This window comes from Rhinoderma darwinii, chromosome 4, assembly GCF_050947455.1.
Source record: "Rhinoderma darwinii isolate aRhiDar2 chromosome 4, aRhiDar2.hap1, whole genome shotgun sequence".
Classification (NCBI taxonomy): Eukaryota; Metazoa; Chordata; class Amphibia; order Anura; family Rhinodermatidae; genus Rhinoderma; species Rhinoderma darwinii.
Window position 1 is genome coordinate 368,122,552 of NC_134690.1, and position 19,423 is coordinate 368,141,974.

Genomic DNA, 19,423 nt, shown 5'->3' on the forward strand with positions numbered 1-19,423 from the left:
TGAATTCATTCATTTGTTTCCATTTATATAAAGTAAATCTAAAGTTGAATCACACATTAAGTGCTCGTGCCAGCTGTATGTATGGACTCTACACAGTCTGCAGTCCTGGTGGCTTCTAATTCAGAGTGAAATATTCGAGTTGAAATTGAGATGGACTAAATGCCTTGGGAGCAATTGTAGTAATCTGTGCATTGTTGTCCACTTGAGCAGAGCAGAGTTTAAAGATCACCGCAAAATGTCAGCATTCAGCTGTGAGAACAGAGGTCTCGTATCTCAGGTTAGCAGCCAGCAGATGCCCTGTGCTGTGTCTGCACTATTAGACACACAGCCACTGGAATTAGGTTTGACACTGCTAGAATCCAGGCTGGCTTTAAAAAAAAGTGACGGTTTACAGGAAAGTAATATTCCTTAAGGCTTTCGTGCTGTAAATACAAAAAGCCATTGGGTGGAATTTATTAACTTTTAAACGCCAGGAAAGTCGCAAATGACACAAGTTGTCATTTGCGGTAAAATTTCCTGCTTTTGACTGTTTCCGCCGTTCACGCCCCTTTTCTTAAGTGGGATGAGCTTAGTGGAAGGGGCGGGGCCATCCACAGCCCGACAAATTTAACTGTAGCACATTATAGCGCAAATCTATGCCAGCTCATCGCTGACATAGATTTGACTCACCGGCACACGGACGGCCAGAGATACACCTAATTTATTAAGAAATGTATGCCTCTTAATAACTTAAGCGCATCTTACGCCAGCAATCTGTATATTAAGATTGGCGTATAAAATGCCAGTCTTAATAAATTTCCCCCATTATGTCTTTGTTTGTATGGATTGTCTTCTATACAAAAACATAATACACATATGGCACATTACGGCTGTATTCATGCTTGGCAGGCAGATGGTACACTGTAGTGATTGGGATTTAATAATATACAATTCACACAGTGACCCTATGACTGCATTGGGGAAAACCAGAGCATTGAAAGCCGCATGTAAAAATCATGACCTTAGTATTTACATACTGTTCCACAATTTTCCCCAAATGGCATACGTGGCACACGAGTAAAAATGTACACCACACGTTAAACGGTTCTTTACAATGGGAGTCAGTGGGCCACATAAACAACTATATGGTGTACAGTTGCATATGTTGAGGCTATAACTTCTGCGTTCACGTATGTCGACTTTTTCGATGTATGTAGGGTTTATTGATGGGACCAGTTTATCTGATACTGATGTGGAATAAAGAATAAAAGAAACAAATAACACCAGATTTGGGATACTTTTCAGTTCCCTAAGATGTTTCACATTGTTCCAGTTAATAGATTAATTATCTATGACCATGTGTGACCCTGTTAGACCCTTTACAATAGTGGTGATCCCAGACGTTTGTTGGCACGAGGGAATGAGTGAATTCTTAGTAATATTTAGTTTAGTACAAGTGTCTATATCACTCCCAGAGAATTTCATGGGCAGAGATCACAGGCTGTCAGCTTTCAATGTGTACACTGAATAGGCATTTTGATATGGTGTGACATTCCTGTTAGGGCCAGGGCTGAGTGATATCATATCACAGGACAATGCTCAGAAGATGCCATCGGACATAGACACTAATGCATATAGACTCCTGCCTGAGGAATAAATGTGTCAACTATCTGAGGCCTGAATGGACAAAAATAGAATATCACGGATAATAAGAAAGTCCACCCGGCTTTGCATGAACGAGCAGATGCTATTCTCAACTCATTGTGATCGCCTCATAATTGGCAAAACATCAAAAAGTATAATATAATTGTAATTGCCCAGTTATCATGGTAATGGCCTAAACTACATGTATTTAATGTAATCCTATGTACTCTGTCCGGGCACCACGATTAAAAAAAACAACTTTGAACTAAATCTTCGATAATTTCTAACAAACTGTTGCAATTAATATCATGGTATTATTTTTGGATCAATGAAAGGATCCACTTTCTTGCTTTCAATTATTTTATTTTCCGAAAATTACCCCAAACTCTTAATAAAGTGGTACACGTTACAAATTAGCAAAAGGGCCTTTGTGTTCCAGATTATTTTAATTTGGATCTCTTCTAAGGCTTATGCCGGTTTATGTATAGCCTGCTTAAAAATAAGAAAAAATTTGATTATTTAGCATCTGCAGTTAGTTATACATACGGGTTGTGGATCACAAGATCACCATAATTATTTTTAAAGGTCAATATTTATTTTAAGTTAGAGACACAAGTGGATATAATTATAGAAATATTATTCTAAATTCAATTAGAAAAGCTAAATCATGTAAATATAAAGGCCGGAATTCAAGTGTTTTTAAGAAAAAGTTGCAGTCATGTTTTGTCCATAGTGCCGTAACGTCACGAGCCATCTTATCCAATGGCTGCTGTGGGATACTGGATCACTAAGGAAAATGTCCCCTTTAAATCTAGCTATGACGAGATTTTAATTATGCCCCTGACGAAGATTTGGTGACCTGTGCATCGGGTTTGTGGTGGTGTGTTCTGGAACTGGTTCTCTTTGGCTTGGTTACTTTTGCGCTATGTTTTGTATGTATTAATGTACTCTGGGGATGGTGTTTATTTTTATATAGGGGATTAACAGTGCTGTATTTCATTTCCTTTCTTAATTGGTTTATAATATTTACCATTAATCCTAGATTGTATACAGTCTCCTCCTCCTCAGTACCTATCTCTATGATTGATTTATGCCATTTTACTTAGCCTTGACACAGTCTATATACCCAGTTTATCCACCATATGTCTTTTACTATGTCTCCTTTCTGAAGATCTTGGTTTTATCCATTATGTATTGATGTTTGTGTTTAATATATTATGTATGTATGATTTAATGACATTTTGATATACGATTGTTGTAATGATACCATGGTCGCGTTGTTTATATAGGTTTTGATTTATGTATTGCGCTAGGACCTACTTAGCATATGGGTTTTTGTTAGGCTCTATCATAATATCATCTACTAGTGGAACAGGTATAGCGGTTGTGGGGCGGCAATCACTAAATAAAGGGATAGTCCAGGATTAGAAAAAAATATTCAAAAGTTTTCCAGAAACAGTGCAAAGTTGCTCAATGGCGGTTTCTGGTATTGCAGCTTATCCCCATTTACTTGAATCTGGGACAACCCCTGAAATATCTTTTTATTTATGGACGAACATTTCTGAAGTATTTTTTAGCCTGTGTGATTAAAGCAGGTTTGTCAGATATTTATGCTGCCCTGTCTGAGGGCAGCATTAAGAAGTGATAGACAAGTGGATTGTCATTTATTAGTTAATGTTAAGTAGTTTAGCAGTATTAAGTACTTATACTTGTCGCACGTGGCCAGCAGAGCGATTATGAGTCCAAGTATATTCTTATATTCATGCTCCCATCTGCAGTCTGAGAAAATTTTGGAGGCCCTTATGCACATCTGATCATCGGCCGATCTAGCCAAAATTGTGAGGTTAAGCAGACTTTTATCTTGCCATGTGTATGGCCAACCTTAATCTTATCATCCTGGTTGCTGCAGATCATTTAATCAAATGTAGCAGAGCTGAGTTCATCATTTAATTCTCAATACATTAGCATACTTGCCAACAGTCCCAGACCACGTTTAGGGAGCGGAGTTTATGTAAATTTGTATTAAAGGCATGCTCTGGATGTTTTTGGGGCGTTCCTTGTTTGAGCAGGGGTGGGGCTTAAAATAACCCGCTATTTGGGATTCAAATGTTGGTAAGTATGCAAAAGGGGTACCTGAAGTACTGTGGAAAACCATAGTTTGCATCATGATACTATGATAAATTTTCAAATGATAAATTCTGCTGAGAATCTCTATTAGGGATCATTTTCAGGCCATACCCTTAAAGGGATTTTACCGTTTCAGCAAATAATTATTTTCTTTGTATAGTGAAAAGTTATACAATTTTCCAATACACTTTCTGTATCAATTCTCATTTGTTTTCAAGATCTCTGCTTGCAAACTGTCACGTTGGGTGCGTGGACCCACTAGGCCGTACCGCCTTAACAGTATGGCAGCTGGCCAACAGGACACAGGTCAAAGTCTATAGTTCAATAGGTGTACCTGTGGCTGCTTCGGACTGCAGCAAGACAGGCTCGGATGAGACTTTGGCAGTAGGCAGACACCAGGCGTGGTGTAACAGGACAGGCATAGTACTCAGCGCAGCACAACTCCAACTCTATACGGCACTTGGTTCTAAATAGCACGGAATACAGGTAGCAGGAACGGGAACACTGGGTACTAGGAAACACTAAGGGACCATTTGCAGAGGCAATCTTAGGTATACGACAAAAATGCTCAGGCAATGCAGGAAGGGGATGGGCACTTCTCATAGTTCAGGGTGCTCATGGGCTAATTTGTTGCTTTAACTCAGGTGTGCGTGCTGGCCCTTTAAGAGCGGGGACGAGCGTGCGTGCGCACCCTACGGGACCCGGGCCGGGTAAAGTGGAAGTGAGCGCTGGCGTCTCCTGAGGAGGAGTTGGGGACCAGCGCTCACTGATCCATGGCTTCGGCCGTCAGGAGGTAAGTAAACCTGGCGTCCCACGGCCATGGGCATTACACAATTATTCAATAGGAATCTAAGAGATACAAAACACAGCGCCACATAGTGCAGATTACCAGGGGTATAAAGGTACAAAATCCAGAAATCCAATTAGGTGCTCACCTAGGATCAGAGGACAACGAACGGTGGAGAGAATGGTTGCTGCTGCTGCCAGGACTCGGTGCCGGTATTCCAAGGAAAACCGCAAGAGATATACTGATATACAAGTAAAAATGGAGTCTCCAAGGCGCTGCTGCACAGGAAAGGCAATGAGCATAAAGAATATGTAATAAAAGGTAGTTTATTAAACAAGGCTACGCGTTTCAATGCCGCACCGGCATCTTCATCAGGTCAATAGGAATCTGAATTGTTCACTCCCAGGGGATAAAAATCTATCCTGCTGATGTTATGTTCACACAGCTTATCACATGACCAGGGAATATTATTATCCCCTGGAAGTAAAAATTTAAGGTTCGTATTGAATGACAGCAAGCAGAAATTTTGAAAAACATGAGGAATTAATGCAGAAAGTATATATAAAAACTGTATAACTTTTCATTATACAAAGGCTAAAAGAATACACATTTTTTTCTTGAGCTGAAATACCCCTTTAAATCTGCACAAAAATAGTGTGTGTGTGTGTGTGTGTATATGCGTGTGTGTGTGTGTGTGTGTGTGTGTGTGTATATATATATATATATATATGTGTGTGTGTGTGTATATATATATATATATATATGTGTGTGTGTGTGTGTATTTATATATATTGAATAAATACAGATCATCTGCACATACACTTTTAATTGCTTTATAAACTTTGTAGTTCTCGCCGTACACACACAAGACGAGTCCTCCATAAAGGCTCTTTTACACTGGGCGATTATCGGGCAGTTAAGTCTTCATATAACGCTCGTTGCCAATAATTGCCCTGTGTTAAACAGAGCAGCGATCAGCAGATGAACAAGCGCTCGTTCATCTCCTGTTCGTATCGTTTCAAAAAAACGGAAAATATAATCGTTGTCGGCAGCACATCTCCCTGTGTAAACAGGGGGGACGCGCTGCCGTCATGATGATAATGTATGGTGACGAGCTATCCGTGTAACGACCGCTCGTCCCCATACATTGTGACAGGAATTGGCGAAAATTGTCCGGTATAATAGGGCCTTAAGGTTATTTGTGCAACACATAAGAAATAGACCCCAGTGGCAGGTGATTGGCTCCAGAGGGTTGTCTTCTGCTAGACCTTTGGGGCCATTTTAAGCCATACAAGCACTACTTTCTCATCATTCTTCATAATAAGCTTTGCCTTGATTACAGCATTTTTTGGTCACTCCAAGTCTACTACTCTTATGTTTGGCCTTTTTTCCTTCTAAATACTTGTAGTATTACATTCATCCTTGAGGCATCATACTGGCATTTCATTTTGATATGCTCTGTTGTCAACATTTTAAAAGTTGATGATTTTTAAAAATTAATTTTACAATTTTTAATCATAAATAATAATTTATTGTCCCTCTCTTTTAGTTGACGGCTGTATACACAGAGCCTCGGGCACTTTCCTGAGTGCCGAATGTCGTACACTGGGAGGTTGTGCCACTGGTCAAGCAAAAATCACTTGTGGCTATGAGCTGCCAGCAAAATGTAAGTCAACTCCATTTTTTCACAAACCATGGGATTTTATGACTGCGTTGGTAAATATAATGTGAATTTTTTTTAGAAGGCATGTAACTTCTAGTTCTATTACTGCTGCAAATTGGGAAGGCTGCAAGCCACATTGTGAGTATTTACCGGGACACTAAAGTTAGTCTCTGCTAAGGGACTCGAATCTTTATTCCTTCCACAAATGTTTCACTAAGGTTGCGAATGAATCAACTAGAAATGATTCTCTGCTTGATTTGGTCCTCTCTTATACAACAAATGCAATATAAGATGGTCAAAAAAAAAATTGTAGCAAGTAAGTAGCCTATGGGAAAATTATTTTATTTTAATGAAAAGAAATGGATATGGTTGGATTGGGACATTTTAGCTATGCTAAGTGAATGTCAGTTCTTTAAATTACTAAAATTTGAGGGCAGTTAAAAGTTTCTAAGAAAATATTCATTTTTATCAACGTCTTAAATAACAAGTTGCCTTTGCTAAATAATATGATGGAGTGATACAACCAATTCTTGCAATTTAGTTTTACTTGCTTACCCAAAAAATTGGCACAACCATAGTTTTGTCTGTGTATTGAAAAAATGCATAAATGTTGCCAAAATTGTAGTACAGTATGTGATATAACTGCGAAAAAAAAACATGTTGTATGAAGACCGCCTAACTGGACTGTTTCAGAGGATGTTTTTTTATTTACGATTGTTAAAAAGCTATAACTGGAAGACTATGGACCAAAAAGGTATGACTTCTGCTGTGTATTTGTCAGTATAATAAGGGATAATCTCCTAAATCTGCTAAATAATCTACGAACATAGATGAGGATGAAGTCATTAAGATCAGTTTAATATAACATGCTCCGTTTTCATGTTGAGGTAAGTTCAAATATATATGTTGGTGATACTGTTGACAAGATATTCAGTATTTGGATTTTTGCTAAATCACTAAGACTTCGTTCACATCTGCGCTGGTGGTCCGTTCCGACGTTCCGTTGGAGTTTTCCATGGGAACGGAGCCCTGACAGACACAAACGGAAACTATAGGTTTCCATTTACATCACAATTGAGTTCATTGGTGACGGATCCGGTGTCAATGGTACGGTTTCCGGTTGTGTCCATTCTCACGGAAAGCTCTGACGGAACGTCGGAATGGAGCCCTAACGGATATGTGAACGAAGCCTAATACTATTCCTCTCTCGAATATATGTACATTGAAAAAGAAATGGTTAAAAGGCAACAGACAACAGTTAAAGGAGGGATTACATGTTTAAAGTTCTGCATCTAGGCAGCAGTGACAACATTACTCCTTATACACTAAACAAACAGAATGCAGTTGGAAAAACAGAGTTGAGGGGCATGGGACAACAATGCCAATCCTCTTTTCATCTGAGAATGGGCAGCCAGAGGCGGACATATTATATGTGCCTCCTATTCAGAGGCTGTACATGGCTCTGTAGGTAAGGAGACGTACTGCAACCTTAAAAGGAAAGTTGGAGTCTATCATATTGCATGTGGATCTAATAAAGTACATGCCTCACAATTGCTTGAGGATAGCAACGTTCAAGAGAAATTGGCTTATCTGTGAGGGATTTTCTATAGATATGAGGAAGCTGTTCTCTGATGAGCTGTTGCAGAGCAAGGGCTTCACAATCTATTCTTGCACAGGATACCTCTTTCGTCTGTGTCTGTCTTTATAAACAGCCAAAAGTGTTTGCTAGCGCCCATATAAAATATTGGTACCTGACAATCTATGGATAGGGCTTGCCTTATGCTGGAGGAGGCACTGAGGGGTACAGATGTGTCCAGCCTCACCTTTGCTTCAATTTGGTTAAGGACTCAAATTTTTCAAGAAACCAGTTCAATACAATATTGTGAGATGCTAGCAGAACCACTGAAAGGCTGCAATCCACATCACATCCACTGGGTGGCCACACATAGACACATATAACACTGGCATCTCGTGACGGAGTATCGCAAAATTATGTTTTCATGCTGAGATAAGAGGAAAGGTAAGGAAAGACACATCTTTATCTCCTGTTGGCACCCCATATGGTGTACCATCGTTCACAGTACAAATAACTGTACCATACAGTAGCTAATTATAAGTGCCTTACAGTGCGGTATCCAAGTAACACTTTCATACAGTTGCCTAAATAACAATGCCATATAGTGACATCGCCACCGTACACTGCAAAAATTGTATAGTACACAGTGCCTAAGTTAATACCACCATGCAGTGCTCAAATAATACAAACCTACAGTGACCAAATAACAGCCCCAACATCCTAACCCACTAACCCTATGTAACCTAATAACAGTGCTATATAATGTCTAAATAAATCTGCTATACAATGAATATTAATGTTGGTGATGGTGGCTAGTCTTGGCTGTAAGGGTGCATTACTAATGCCTTCAAGGGTGCACTACTAATGCTTTCCCTGCCTATTGGCATCTTTAGTAAGACTCTGGTAGGTGGCTGTAGATATGCTGAAACACGCTATATTTATAAGCCTTTCTAATGCTTTACTTTTATTATTTATTGGAATAATTATTAATCTCGGCTGGAGTAATAGGATGCTGGAAATATCCCCTCTTCTGCAACACAGGGAAATACATACATTGTAAATGATGATATCTGGCTCAGTATTGCTGTAAATAATGGCGTTCAGAGCACTACTCACTTGATAATGTTTGACTGCCTTGAAAGCAGTTGTTTAAAAAATACATTTTTTCTTTTATTCATGCAGATTTGTGGATAGTGAATACTCGCATGCCCAGAGAGATCAAAGTGATATATTGTGTTTTCAGCTGCTGTGCAAAGGCTGATTGGCAATTACTGTGAAGGCATCTGTCACATGTTAGCGCACAGTAACAGCTAACAGAATTCAGTGCTGGAATTTATCCGCAGCTTTAAAGTGGACTTATCAGAATTGTGCCTTTACAATTGAATAGTCATGCAAAATGACGCATCTCCCAGATCCTAAATCCAAAAGCTGTGTAGCACATGGGTGACATATGTCTAATAATTAATGATTACTGGTCACAGGCGGGCAATATGATGCATTTGTTTTTTCCTTTTAAGTATCGGAGACATGTCATTGAAAGGCCGTATCAGTAACATGTGCTGCTTATCAAAGAATACATATCAGGATTTCATGTTTAACAAGTAGAGGTGCAGAGTGCAAATGGTTGTGGATCAGTCAAACCGTTTGTTTAGGAGTCTCAATAACTCTGAAATAGGATTATATAAAGAAATTATCATATGTATGTATGTATGTATGTATGTATGTATGTATGTATGTATGTATGTGTGTGTATGTATATATATATATGTGTGTATATATATATGTGTGTGTATATGTGTAGTAGCATTACTTTAACCCAGCATCGAGAAGTTATAAAATATTCTGGATTGTTAGACGGTCATTGAGAACTTTATAAAACTGGTGCCATTCCAGAAACTTCAGGAAGGAAGCTCAAATACAAAGTCTACCACTGTATCTTTGGTTTTTAGGCCTCATTCACATTTCAGAAGCTATACAATTGCACAATTGTGGGGCATGCAGGGCTCTGTAGCTGTATGGTGCCTTCTGTATGTGTGTGGGATGGGACAATATGAAGGCATTATACTATGTAAAGTTCACTCTGGGGGCATCATACCGTGTGAAGGCACTATGGGGGTATTGTGTGTAGGGTTCATTATGGGGGCATTATACTGTGTAGGGTGCACTATGGGGCTATTATGCTATGTAGGGGGCACTATGGGGTCTTACTGTGTGGGGGGGATACTATGGAGGCATTATACAGTGTGTGGTTGCTATGTGGGCATGATACTGTGTAGGGGCAATATGGGGACCTGATACTGTGTGAGAGGGCACTATGGTGGCATGATACTTTTTGGGGGGCACTATATGGGCATTCTACTGTGTGGGGGCACTAAAGGGGCATTAAACTGTGTAAGTGACACTCTGGGGCATGCTACTGTGTACTCCGCTATCTCAGGCAGGCCCACAGAGAATGAATGAAGCAGCATTCTCTTGTTCATTGGGGTAGAAGAGCCCCAGTGATCAAACATTAATCACCTATCTTGTAGTGGGATAACCCCTTTAGTGGTAGAAAAAATTGCCATAGCTGAAAGTTGAGAGTTATGCAGTATGTGTTCCATGCTATGGCATCTGTACAACTCAGAGCCGTAAAACATTCCTAATTGGTTGTCTTTGTTCTGGTCTTGTAAAATTCCACATCATATTTCCATTTTGTGCTGAATTATCAAACATTCTGGATTATTGACTGCTGTATTAAAGGAATTTTACTGTAGTACATATATACATGTATAGTATACATAGCTCCCTCTTAAAATCACAAGTAGTAAGGGTGTATTGACACTAAGGCTAAGTTCACACAGAGTTTTTTGACGCGGAAACCGCGGCAAAAAGCTGGTCAAAAACTGCCCGAAAATGCCTCCCGTCGATTTCAATGGGAGGCGGGGGCAGTTTTCTCCCGCGAGCCGGTTTTACTGCATTAAAACCGGCTCGCGGGAGAAAGAAGCGACATGCCCTATCTTCGGGCATTTCCGCCTCTGACCTCCCATTGACTTCAATGGGAGGCAGAGAAAGCGTATTTCGTGGCGTTTTATGCCCGCAGCGCCCAATGGCCGCGGGCGAAAAACGCACCGAAAATCGGCGAGCAGGGGGAGGAAAATCTGCCTCAAACTTCCAAACGGAATTTTGAGGTAGAAATTCTGCCTGCAAAATACTCCGTGTGAACATAGCCTAATTGTTTTTTTCTGCAGTTTTTGTAAAAATTAAAAACATGTACTTCACCTGTAATTTAGCCTTTGAGGTTCATGAATAGTTCCAATTTTAAGTACCATAAATTTCTTGTTGATGTTTCTCGTTGATTTATTAACCATAGTAAATCACCTCGTGTGTACTCAAGGTTCATTAACCTTTTATTGATGGGGGGATGTCTTACATTTTTGTTATTTACCGACCTGGGCAAAATATTTTCTGCATCATTAACACTGATTGAAAATTTAATGACAATTATGTGCCATGATAGCAATTAAATGTCATTTATCAAGTCTCTAGACTGACATATGATTAATGTAATGGTATGATTTGGTTTGATTTCAATTAGCTGACCAGAAAGAGTCTATGCTTTTAACGAACATATACTTTTAAATTTTTAATGCTGCAAAATTGTGGAAATTTTAAGTCTTTTCAACATGGGGACACAAATTCAATGCAACAATCGCATACAGTATGCAAGTGAAGTCATGGAATGATCATAAATAATACAGAGAGGAAGTTATCATAAAAGACTATTCAAAAAGAAAATACAGCTGAAAAATAATAAAAATTTATTCCTTAAAGGAAAACTCCTGATTAAATATACAAATATGCAAAACAGCTGGAGGAATAATTTGGCGCCCTTTTTACGTACATAAAACATTCATATGTCAGCATAACTCCGACCTAGTCAGCCTTACCCATAATGCTATGTAGGGGCACAGGTGCCTTAGAGTCCAAAGGTTCACTCAGTCCTATATGAAAAGTTCACTACTATAATGACTTGGGATAGTTAGGGGTCCTTATACAGTTTTTGCATTAGGGCCCAGGGGCTTTAAGTTATACCTCTTGTTAATATGAGATCACACGTTGTATTTAATTTCAGTTGTATTAATTAGACAGAAGACTTTAGAAGAGAAATAATGTTTGTTATTTTTTTTTTTAAATGTTTTAGCTATTCATTTTTTAACCTCATAGCAACATCCGCTATACATATATGGCAAATGTGTTCTCTGTCAATATGGTGTGGGCTCAGGAGCTGAGCCAGTACCATACTCAGAGGGTGCCGGCTGTTTTATACAGCTGACACCTGCCTGCAATGGCCCGGGATCTGACATAACTTCGATCCTGGCCATTTAACCTTTCAGATGCTGCGGTCAATAGCGACCGTGGCATCTAAGTAATTAGACAGAGGGAGGGGGCTCCTCAAGCCCCTGGTTACCCGATTATGAAATAACGGGGTATCGAGTGGTTGCCAATGCAACCAAAGGCCTAAAAAAGGCCTCCAGGTCTAACTTCTGTGGTTTCCTATAAAACCCTGACTCTGGAAAGGCTTGTAAAGGACAGAAAAAAGGCAATACATTAAGTATTGCATGAGCGATCCATCGATCAAATGGTAAGATTTAACATTTGTCTCCGTTCCGTAAGATTTCCGTTGTTTTGGCGGAAACAATAGCATAGTCGACTGCGCTATTGATTCCATCCAAAAAACAGAAACCATTTGCAACTGAGGCATTACCGTTGAAATCAATAGTAATGCAAATGGAAGCTGTGGTTTCCGTTTGACTTTCCGTTGATGGCTTCCTCTGATGGAAAGGTCTGATGGAACCCATCAACGGAACCCTGATGCTGATGTGAACAGGCCCTATGAATATTGTCTTGATGGTATGACTAGGAGTGGTTTAGAAGGAAAAATACTTCTAGCGCACAGCATTCCTTGTAATCTACAGTACATACAGTGGATATAAAAGTCTACACCCCTGTTCAAATTGCAGGTTTCTTTCATTTCAAAAAATCAGTACAAGTTTAATAATTTCAGAACTTTTTCCACCTTCCACTTTGCCACCTATAATCTGCACAATTCCATTGAAAAAAAGAAAGAATTATTTTAGGGTGAAAAAAATAAAATAAACAACAAAAATAATGTGGTTCATATAAATATGCACACCCTTAAACTAATACTTTGTTGAATTACCCTTTAACTTTATGACAGCATTCAGTCTTTTTGGGTAGAAGTCTATCAGCATGGCACATCTTGACTTGGCAATGGTTGCCCACTCTTCCTTGGAAAAGCGCTCCAAATCTGTCAGATTGCGAGGGCATCTCCTGTGTACAGCCCTCTTCAGGTCACCCCACAGATTTTCAATGGGATTCAGGTCTGGGCTCTGGCTGGGCCATTTCAAAACTTTGATCTTCTTCTGGTGAAGCCATTCTTTTGTTGATGTGGAGGTATGCTTTGGGTCATTGTCTTGCTGAAAGGTGAAATTCCTCTACATCTTCAGCTTTTTAGCAGAGGCCTGCAGGTTTTGGGCCGATATTGACTGTTATTTGGAACTGTTCATAATTCCCTTCACGTTGCTTAAAGCCCCAGTTCCAGCTGCAGAAAAACAGCCCCCAAAGCATAATGCTGCCTCCACCAGGTTTCACTGTGCGTATGGTGTTCTTTTGCTGATGTGCAGTGTTGGCTTTGCGCCAAACATACCTCTTGGAATTATGGCCAAAAAGTTCAACCTTCGTCTCATCAGACCATAACACGTTTTCCACATGCTTTTGTTAGACTTGATGTACTTTATCCCTCCTATTTTTAGTCTATTTTGTGAGAAGTGGGCATGTCACTTTCCATTTTAAGCAGCTGAAAGTCTAGAATGGCTGCTGCTGACCAGCATGAGTAACAGACATTAAATTATATTTGAAGATACTATAGTTCGTATTGACCTTTCACTTAAAAGTGAATTACTGACTGGTTTTGAAACTGAGTGAAAGTGAATTTTTGCTAGACTTGTTTTTTTTTTTTTTAATTCTGTTTTTATTTATTTCTCACAAGTTTGCGACAGAGACAGAAAACATATCACAACTTAATGATATACATTTGTAACGTGAGCACCAAGGAAGAGCATACGGATAAAAAGAATAAGAAAGGAAGGGAAAGAAAAGCGGAAGGAAGAAGAAGGGTATAGGGTGGCTTATACTCAGCATCCACTCCATAAGCGGACGTCTCATAGGAAAAATAAGTAAATTTAGTTGCATATTCTTAGGACAGCAGAGCAATATACTCCGAATAATTCTCAAAGCTTACCCAGGTTGACCAGACACGTTTAAACTTATCATGAGTGTCCCGCAAGGAGGCCGTAAGCTCCTCCATATGTTTCACTTCTTGGATCTTCTGAAAACAAAGGCGCATCGTGGGGGGCTCGACCTGTTGCCACATAACCGGAATGCAAGCATGGGCCATGTTGTTCAGATGTCGCACTATTGACTTCTTGTATGTGGAGATTGGGATGTCACACAGATGAAGCAGGCAGAAGCCCGGGGATAGTCCGTAAACCTAGAAGCTACATTCCAAACCTTATCCCAAAAAGCTGTTAATCGCCGACAATTCCAAAAGGTATGTAAAAGATTAACCTATCCCCACACCGCATCTCCAACACATAGGGGACATCCCAGGGTAACATTTGTGAAGTCTGGAAGGGACCCTGTACCACCTCATTAGAATCTTATATCCTGCTTCCTGAATTCTACTCGATATGGAAGATTGATGAGTCATTGTATACAACCGAGTACGCACATCCGCTGTAATCGTTATGTCAAGATCTGTCGCCCATTTAGCCAAATAAGACGGATGCGAGTCTGCCAATGGGGAATTTTACAAACTATACGTTACCGAAAGGGTGTGGCGAAGAGGACCCGACGTCGTACATATAGTTTCAAAGGCTGTTAGCTCACGGGAAAATTTGGTTGCGAGGAAGAGAGATAAAAGAAAGTGACGTAATTGGGAAGCCTGCCAAAACGGGATCCGCACTGTGAGTTAGTTGAGATGACGTCTTCCAACTGTCATTAAAGGAACAGTGTCATCAGAAATTATTTTTTTATATGTTAAAGATGTTAGTGCTTTATTAAAAACTTTTATATTTATTTGTGTGTTTGTGTTTTACTTTTTCTTATTTTTACACTTTTTCTTCCCTATGGGGGCTGCCATTTTTTGTTCCATTTCTGTGTGTGTCGATTAACGACACATACAGACATGGAATACGGCAGCCACAGTCCCATAGGGACTGCGAACGGCTCCCGTCCCATTGACTGCAGTGTACGGCGTCTGTGTGGGAACTGCGCATGCGCCGCTCCCACACAGTCCTATTCGAAATTGGCGCCGTCCGGCGCCATTTTCCTGTGGACCGGAAGTCGCGGTCGGACAGTAATATTACTACTTCCGGTCGCGGCTTCCGGATTTCTGCACTTGCACCAGCGGCAGCAAACGGAGCGGACGGGCCGGAGGGAGCCGCGGCGGCAGGATCAGGTAAGAGATTTCAATGTATGTTCGTGTTTGTGTGTGTTTACTACTGTATGTAAACCTACTACACTGTGGGTTACCTTAAAAAATGGCGACACACAGTGTAGGAGGTTACACCGTTCAAACCCCTCGTTTATCCCGGCACTAGCCAGGATAAAGGAGGGGGGGATGCTGAGAGCTCACTAGAGCGAGGGCTTTTAACCCAATGTTGCAATGCTGCAATTTTGGGAACAGCTCCATCTAGTGACCAAAAATGGGTAGTATTATAAATTAGAAATAATTTATAATATTTCCTGGACTCGTGCAAAAAAATAAAAAAAATTTGAACAATGTTTAACCACCCACACACTAAATGTTTAATTTTTTAAAAAAAAACATGTTTTTCTGGCAACACATTCCCTTTAATAATATAATGACGGGCCTGGGTCTCCCTATCTAGACGTTTGTGAGAGAAAGGACCAGGTTCACAACCCGGCTGAAAAGAGGGATTGTCCAATATGGGATATAGTGGTGACGGGGAAGGGGAGATACGGAAATGCTTGAATGCCAGTGTTGCAACTCGAAGGTTAGGACCAATAAGAGAATGAGATCTCGCAGATGGTGAGATCTGATGCAACAACCATGGGGCCGCAGACAGAGGAAGGGATAAAAAGGTTTGTTCCAACTTGACCCATGGTTTGAATTTGCCATGCCTACACCAATCTACTATGCGCGCTAAATGTGCCACCTGGTAGTAGTGATGTATATCAGGCAAGCCCAAACCGCCATCAAACCTCAGGCATGTCAGAGTCGTACGTGCAATGCGTGATGGTTTGTTCGACCAGATAAAACTTAAGCAGCAAAGAAGAGAGGGAGGAAAAGAAAAGACGCGGCATGTAAATAGAGAGAGACTGAGAGAAGTACAACAGACGGGGCAGTACATTCATCTTGAATATGGCACAACGACAAAACCAAGTGAATGTCCCTTTAGACCATCTCTCAAGATCTCCCTTAAGTGTTCTCAATATATGGGGATAGATCCATGCGTAAAGGTGGGAGGGCCGATTCGCGAGACATATGCCAACGCATTTAATGGAGCTAGCTGCCCACTTGAAAGGGAAGGAATCCGCCAAGGCTGCCACTAATTGGGACAGGGAGGGATACATTGAGAGCTTCTGACTTTTGGAAGTTTATTTTAAAATTGGACAGCGATGCAAACGACCGAAATTCGGCCATCAGATTAGGCACCGAGATGCCGGGACGTGAGAGGAAAAAGAGTAAGTCATACGCGTATGCCGCGACTTTGAGTCGTATCCCCAACCTGTACACCCGCAACGACATAGGAAGGGTTCTAAACACAGCGTGAAGAGAGAGAGTGGGCAACCCTGGCGGCTTCCGTTAGAAATGGGGAAGGAGGAGGAATTGTGACCGTTGACCTTCACCGATGCTGAAGGGGAGGAGTATACACTCAAAATCCAACTGAGCATACCCTGGCCCATACCTATATATGATAAAGTCTCTTGGAGAAATGACCAGTCAAACCAGTCGAACATTTTTTCGGCATCGGTAGAGATCAAAAACGCAGGAACCGAGGGGGCGGTGATGTGCTCAATGAGGTTGACGGCTTGGATGTTATTATCACTGGACTCTCTCGAAGGGAGAAAGCCTGTCTGGTCCCCATGAATTATTTTAGATAGGAATGGCGTGATTCGCGTAGCTAATATCTTTGAGAAAAGTCTTAAATCTAAATTTAGAAGGGAAATGGGGCGGTAACTACTGCAGAGGGAAGGGTCCTTATCGTCCTTAGGGATTACTGTTATGTGGGCTCTTAATGTGTCTGCAGGCAGCGATCCACCTTCCGGAATGGTATTGAAGGCCGCCAAAAAGGGACTAGTGAGGAGGGGAGTAAGTTTTCTTTAAAATAGGCCAAAGTAAGACCATTAGGCCCTGGGGCCTTACTGGTAGGGGATGTTTTGAGGGCTTCAAGAAATTCATCTTCCGAAATCCGGACGTCTAGAGCTTTTTTTAAGTAATAAATCTGTGTTGAGTAAACCCTTATGAGTGACGTGTGTTATCTGTAGCCATAGGTGCTCTCTTCCCGCTGAACAGTTGCCTGAATGACGACCATAGTTCCAATGACTAGCAGCTGTGCACACTTGTAAAGTAAGATTTGGAATATCGATGTCTGAGACAAAGATTATAGAAGAATTTTTATGTGAAACAATAAAGCCTAACAACTTGTTTTTCCAAAAAGAATGTGAGTGGCCGTGTAGAACCGAGGGAAATTTATTTATTGGTATGTGTCAAGAGAAACTGAATCCTTTTCTATCCTCAATTCTCAAGAGTTCCGCATCATTTTTGGCAGAAGGAAAATACAATAGTCTGTCGAAAATAGGAGCAGTGGTGTGAACAGGCTGTTGTATTGGGTGGCTTCAGTTGTAGAAATGTTTAATTTAGTATGGCTTCTGTGAAAATGTCAACAGCCTTATTACCTTGAATTTAGATTTATAGAGCTGTTTGTATTTTGAGGAATGGCAAATATTTCTGCAAGGAGAAAACTATTACAAATCTGCAGCGGTAGAATTCAACTGTATTAAAGGAGAAGTTCATTCTTTCTGGGGACTTAACGTTCTGAAGGTTTTTCCTAGTAAGACTTCTAAATGCAATCCTAAGAGCAGATCTGGAGAGATTTGTCTATGTATATAATTGTCAGGACAAGCTATGTTCAATGATCTCTGTGTATGGTATATATCCCCCTATGAACGCATCCTGAAGAGCCATCCCCAAGATCTCCCCTTAGGTCATGTTTATATATATGTCTGGAGGGGGGGGGATTTGAATAAAAAAAAACTTCTGGTTGCCATTTGAATGGGCCCTAGGTGTTAAGTGTGGACTCTCCCTTTAAATATTTATTTATCATTCCATGTATAACATCTCCAAATTCTATAGCACAGATTGTAATATTATATACAGATTGTAGTCGGAGATTGACGCTCGCAATCTAACACACAATGAAGAACATACATACAGCGCCACTGCTCTACATGGGTCGTGTAGTATTGCAGCTCTGCCTCATTCAACTGTTTAAAGGGAATCGGTGACCAGCATTTCACCTATTGAACTCTACTCACTCCTTGTGGCCAATGCTGACAAAAGTTCATTGCGGTTATTTCCTCTCCTAAAATCCCCCTCCGACCATAAATCACGGTCAGCAAACATTTTGCTTCTTTTATGGTAATAATCCGGCAGTGTCGTTTTTTGCTTCTTTTATGGTAATAATCCAGCAGTTTCGTTCATTCCTCTCCTTATGCCTGCCCACTGCCAAAAACTGGCCAGCCCTGAATGCCGAAATCTCGTCTGAGATAGAACACATGCACCCGTCATGTATGGACTGATACTTTTCCCTGCTTTGTCCACTCCTCAAATCTGGTTACTGCGCATGCGTCGCTATGGTGTCCCATTGTGCGGATGCTCCAGAACAGGACATAGATGCGCAAGCACGAGATTTCATGTGTGCTGGGGAGAGGTGAGGAGCTATCAATCAAAAGTAAGGAGGCGGGTTTAACTCAGAATGAAGATCTGACTTTTCCAACGAAGATATGACTCTTTTATGCTCATTAGCATACCGTGCGCGAACACTAAAACACTGAATACTAAGGTACAGAACCTACTTAGAAGATAATTATAGGTTACTTTAAAATTATATTTCACCCTCTTCTACCAGGTATTGCTGAATGATGGTAACCGGTTCCCTTTAAGCTTTTCTTTTGCATAGAATGATAGGCCTTTTGAATAGTATTTGAAGGACATTTTAGGAATAACGAACACCAAAGCTTCACAAATTTTAGGTGAGGTTCTAAATATGTAAGATAATAAATATTCGAAAATAGATTAAAACCTTAAATGTTTGAAATATTTACAAGCTACAGGAGGGGGACCCTGGATCCCACACAGGGCCATGGTAGTTGCTACCTTAACAATTGATGTTTCTTTTTTAGGGGCCAATCAGATCAAGATTACAAAAGAAGAAATTTTTATGTTTATTTTTTTAAGCTTTTCGAGAAAAAAATTAAGTTTGAACAAACAGGATTGATCCAGTGACATATTACATGTTGGTATGCTGAGCGCCACTTTTGACACTGTGCTCTTGTCCTT

At 40.4% G+C, this 19,423-nt stretch overlaps 1 protein-coding gene across 1 annotated transcript in view; it reads left to right on the top strand.

The window, feature by feature from the left end:
* MACROD2 (mono-ADP ribosylhydrolase 2) overlaps positions 1 to 19,423 on the top strand; it is a 1,597,693-nt gene that overhangs the window by 668,592 nt on the left and 909,678 nt on the right. The window contains exon 5 of the mRNA XM_075864535.1: positions 6,087 to 6,203. Within this exon, the coding sequence (XP_075720650.1) occupies positions 6,087 to 6,203 (117 nt within the window). The remainder of the gene's footprint in view (positions 1 to 6,086; positions 6,204 to 19,423) is intronic.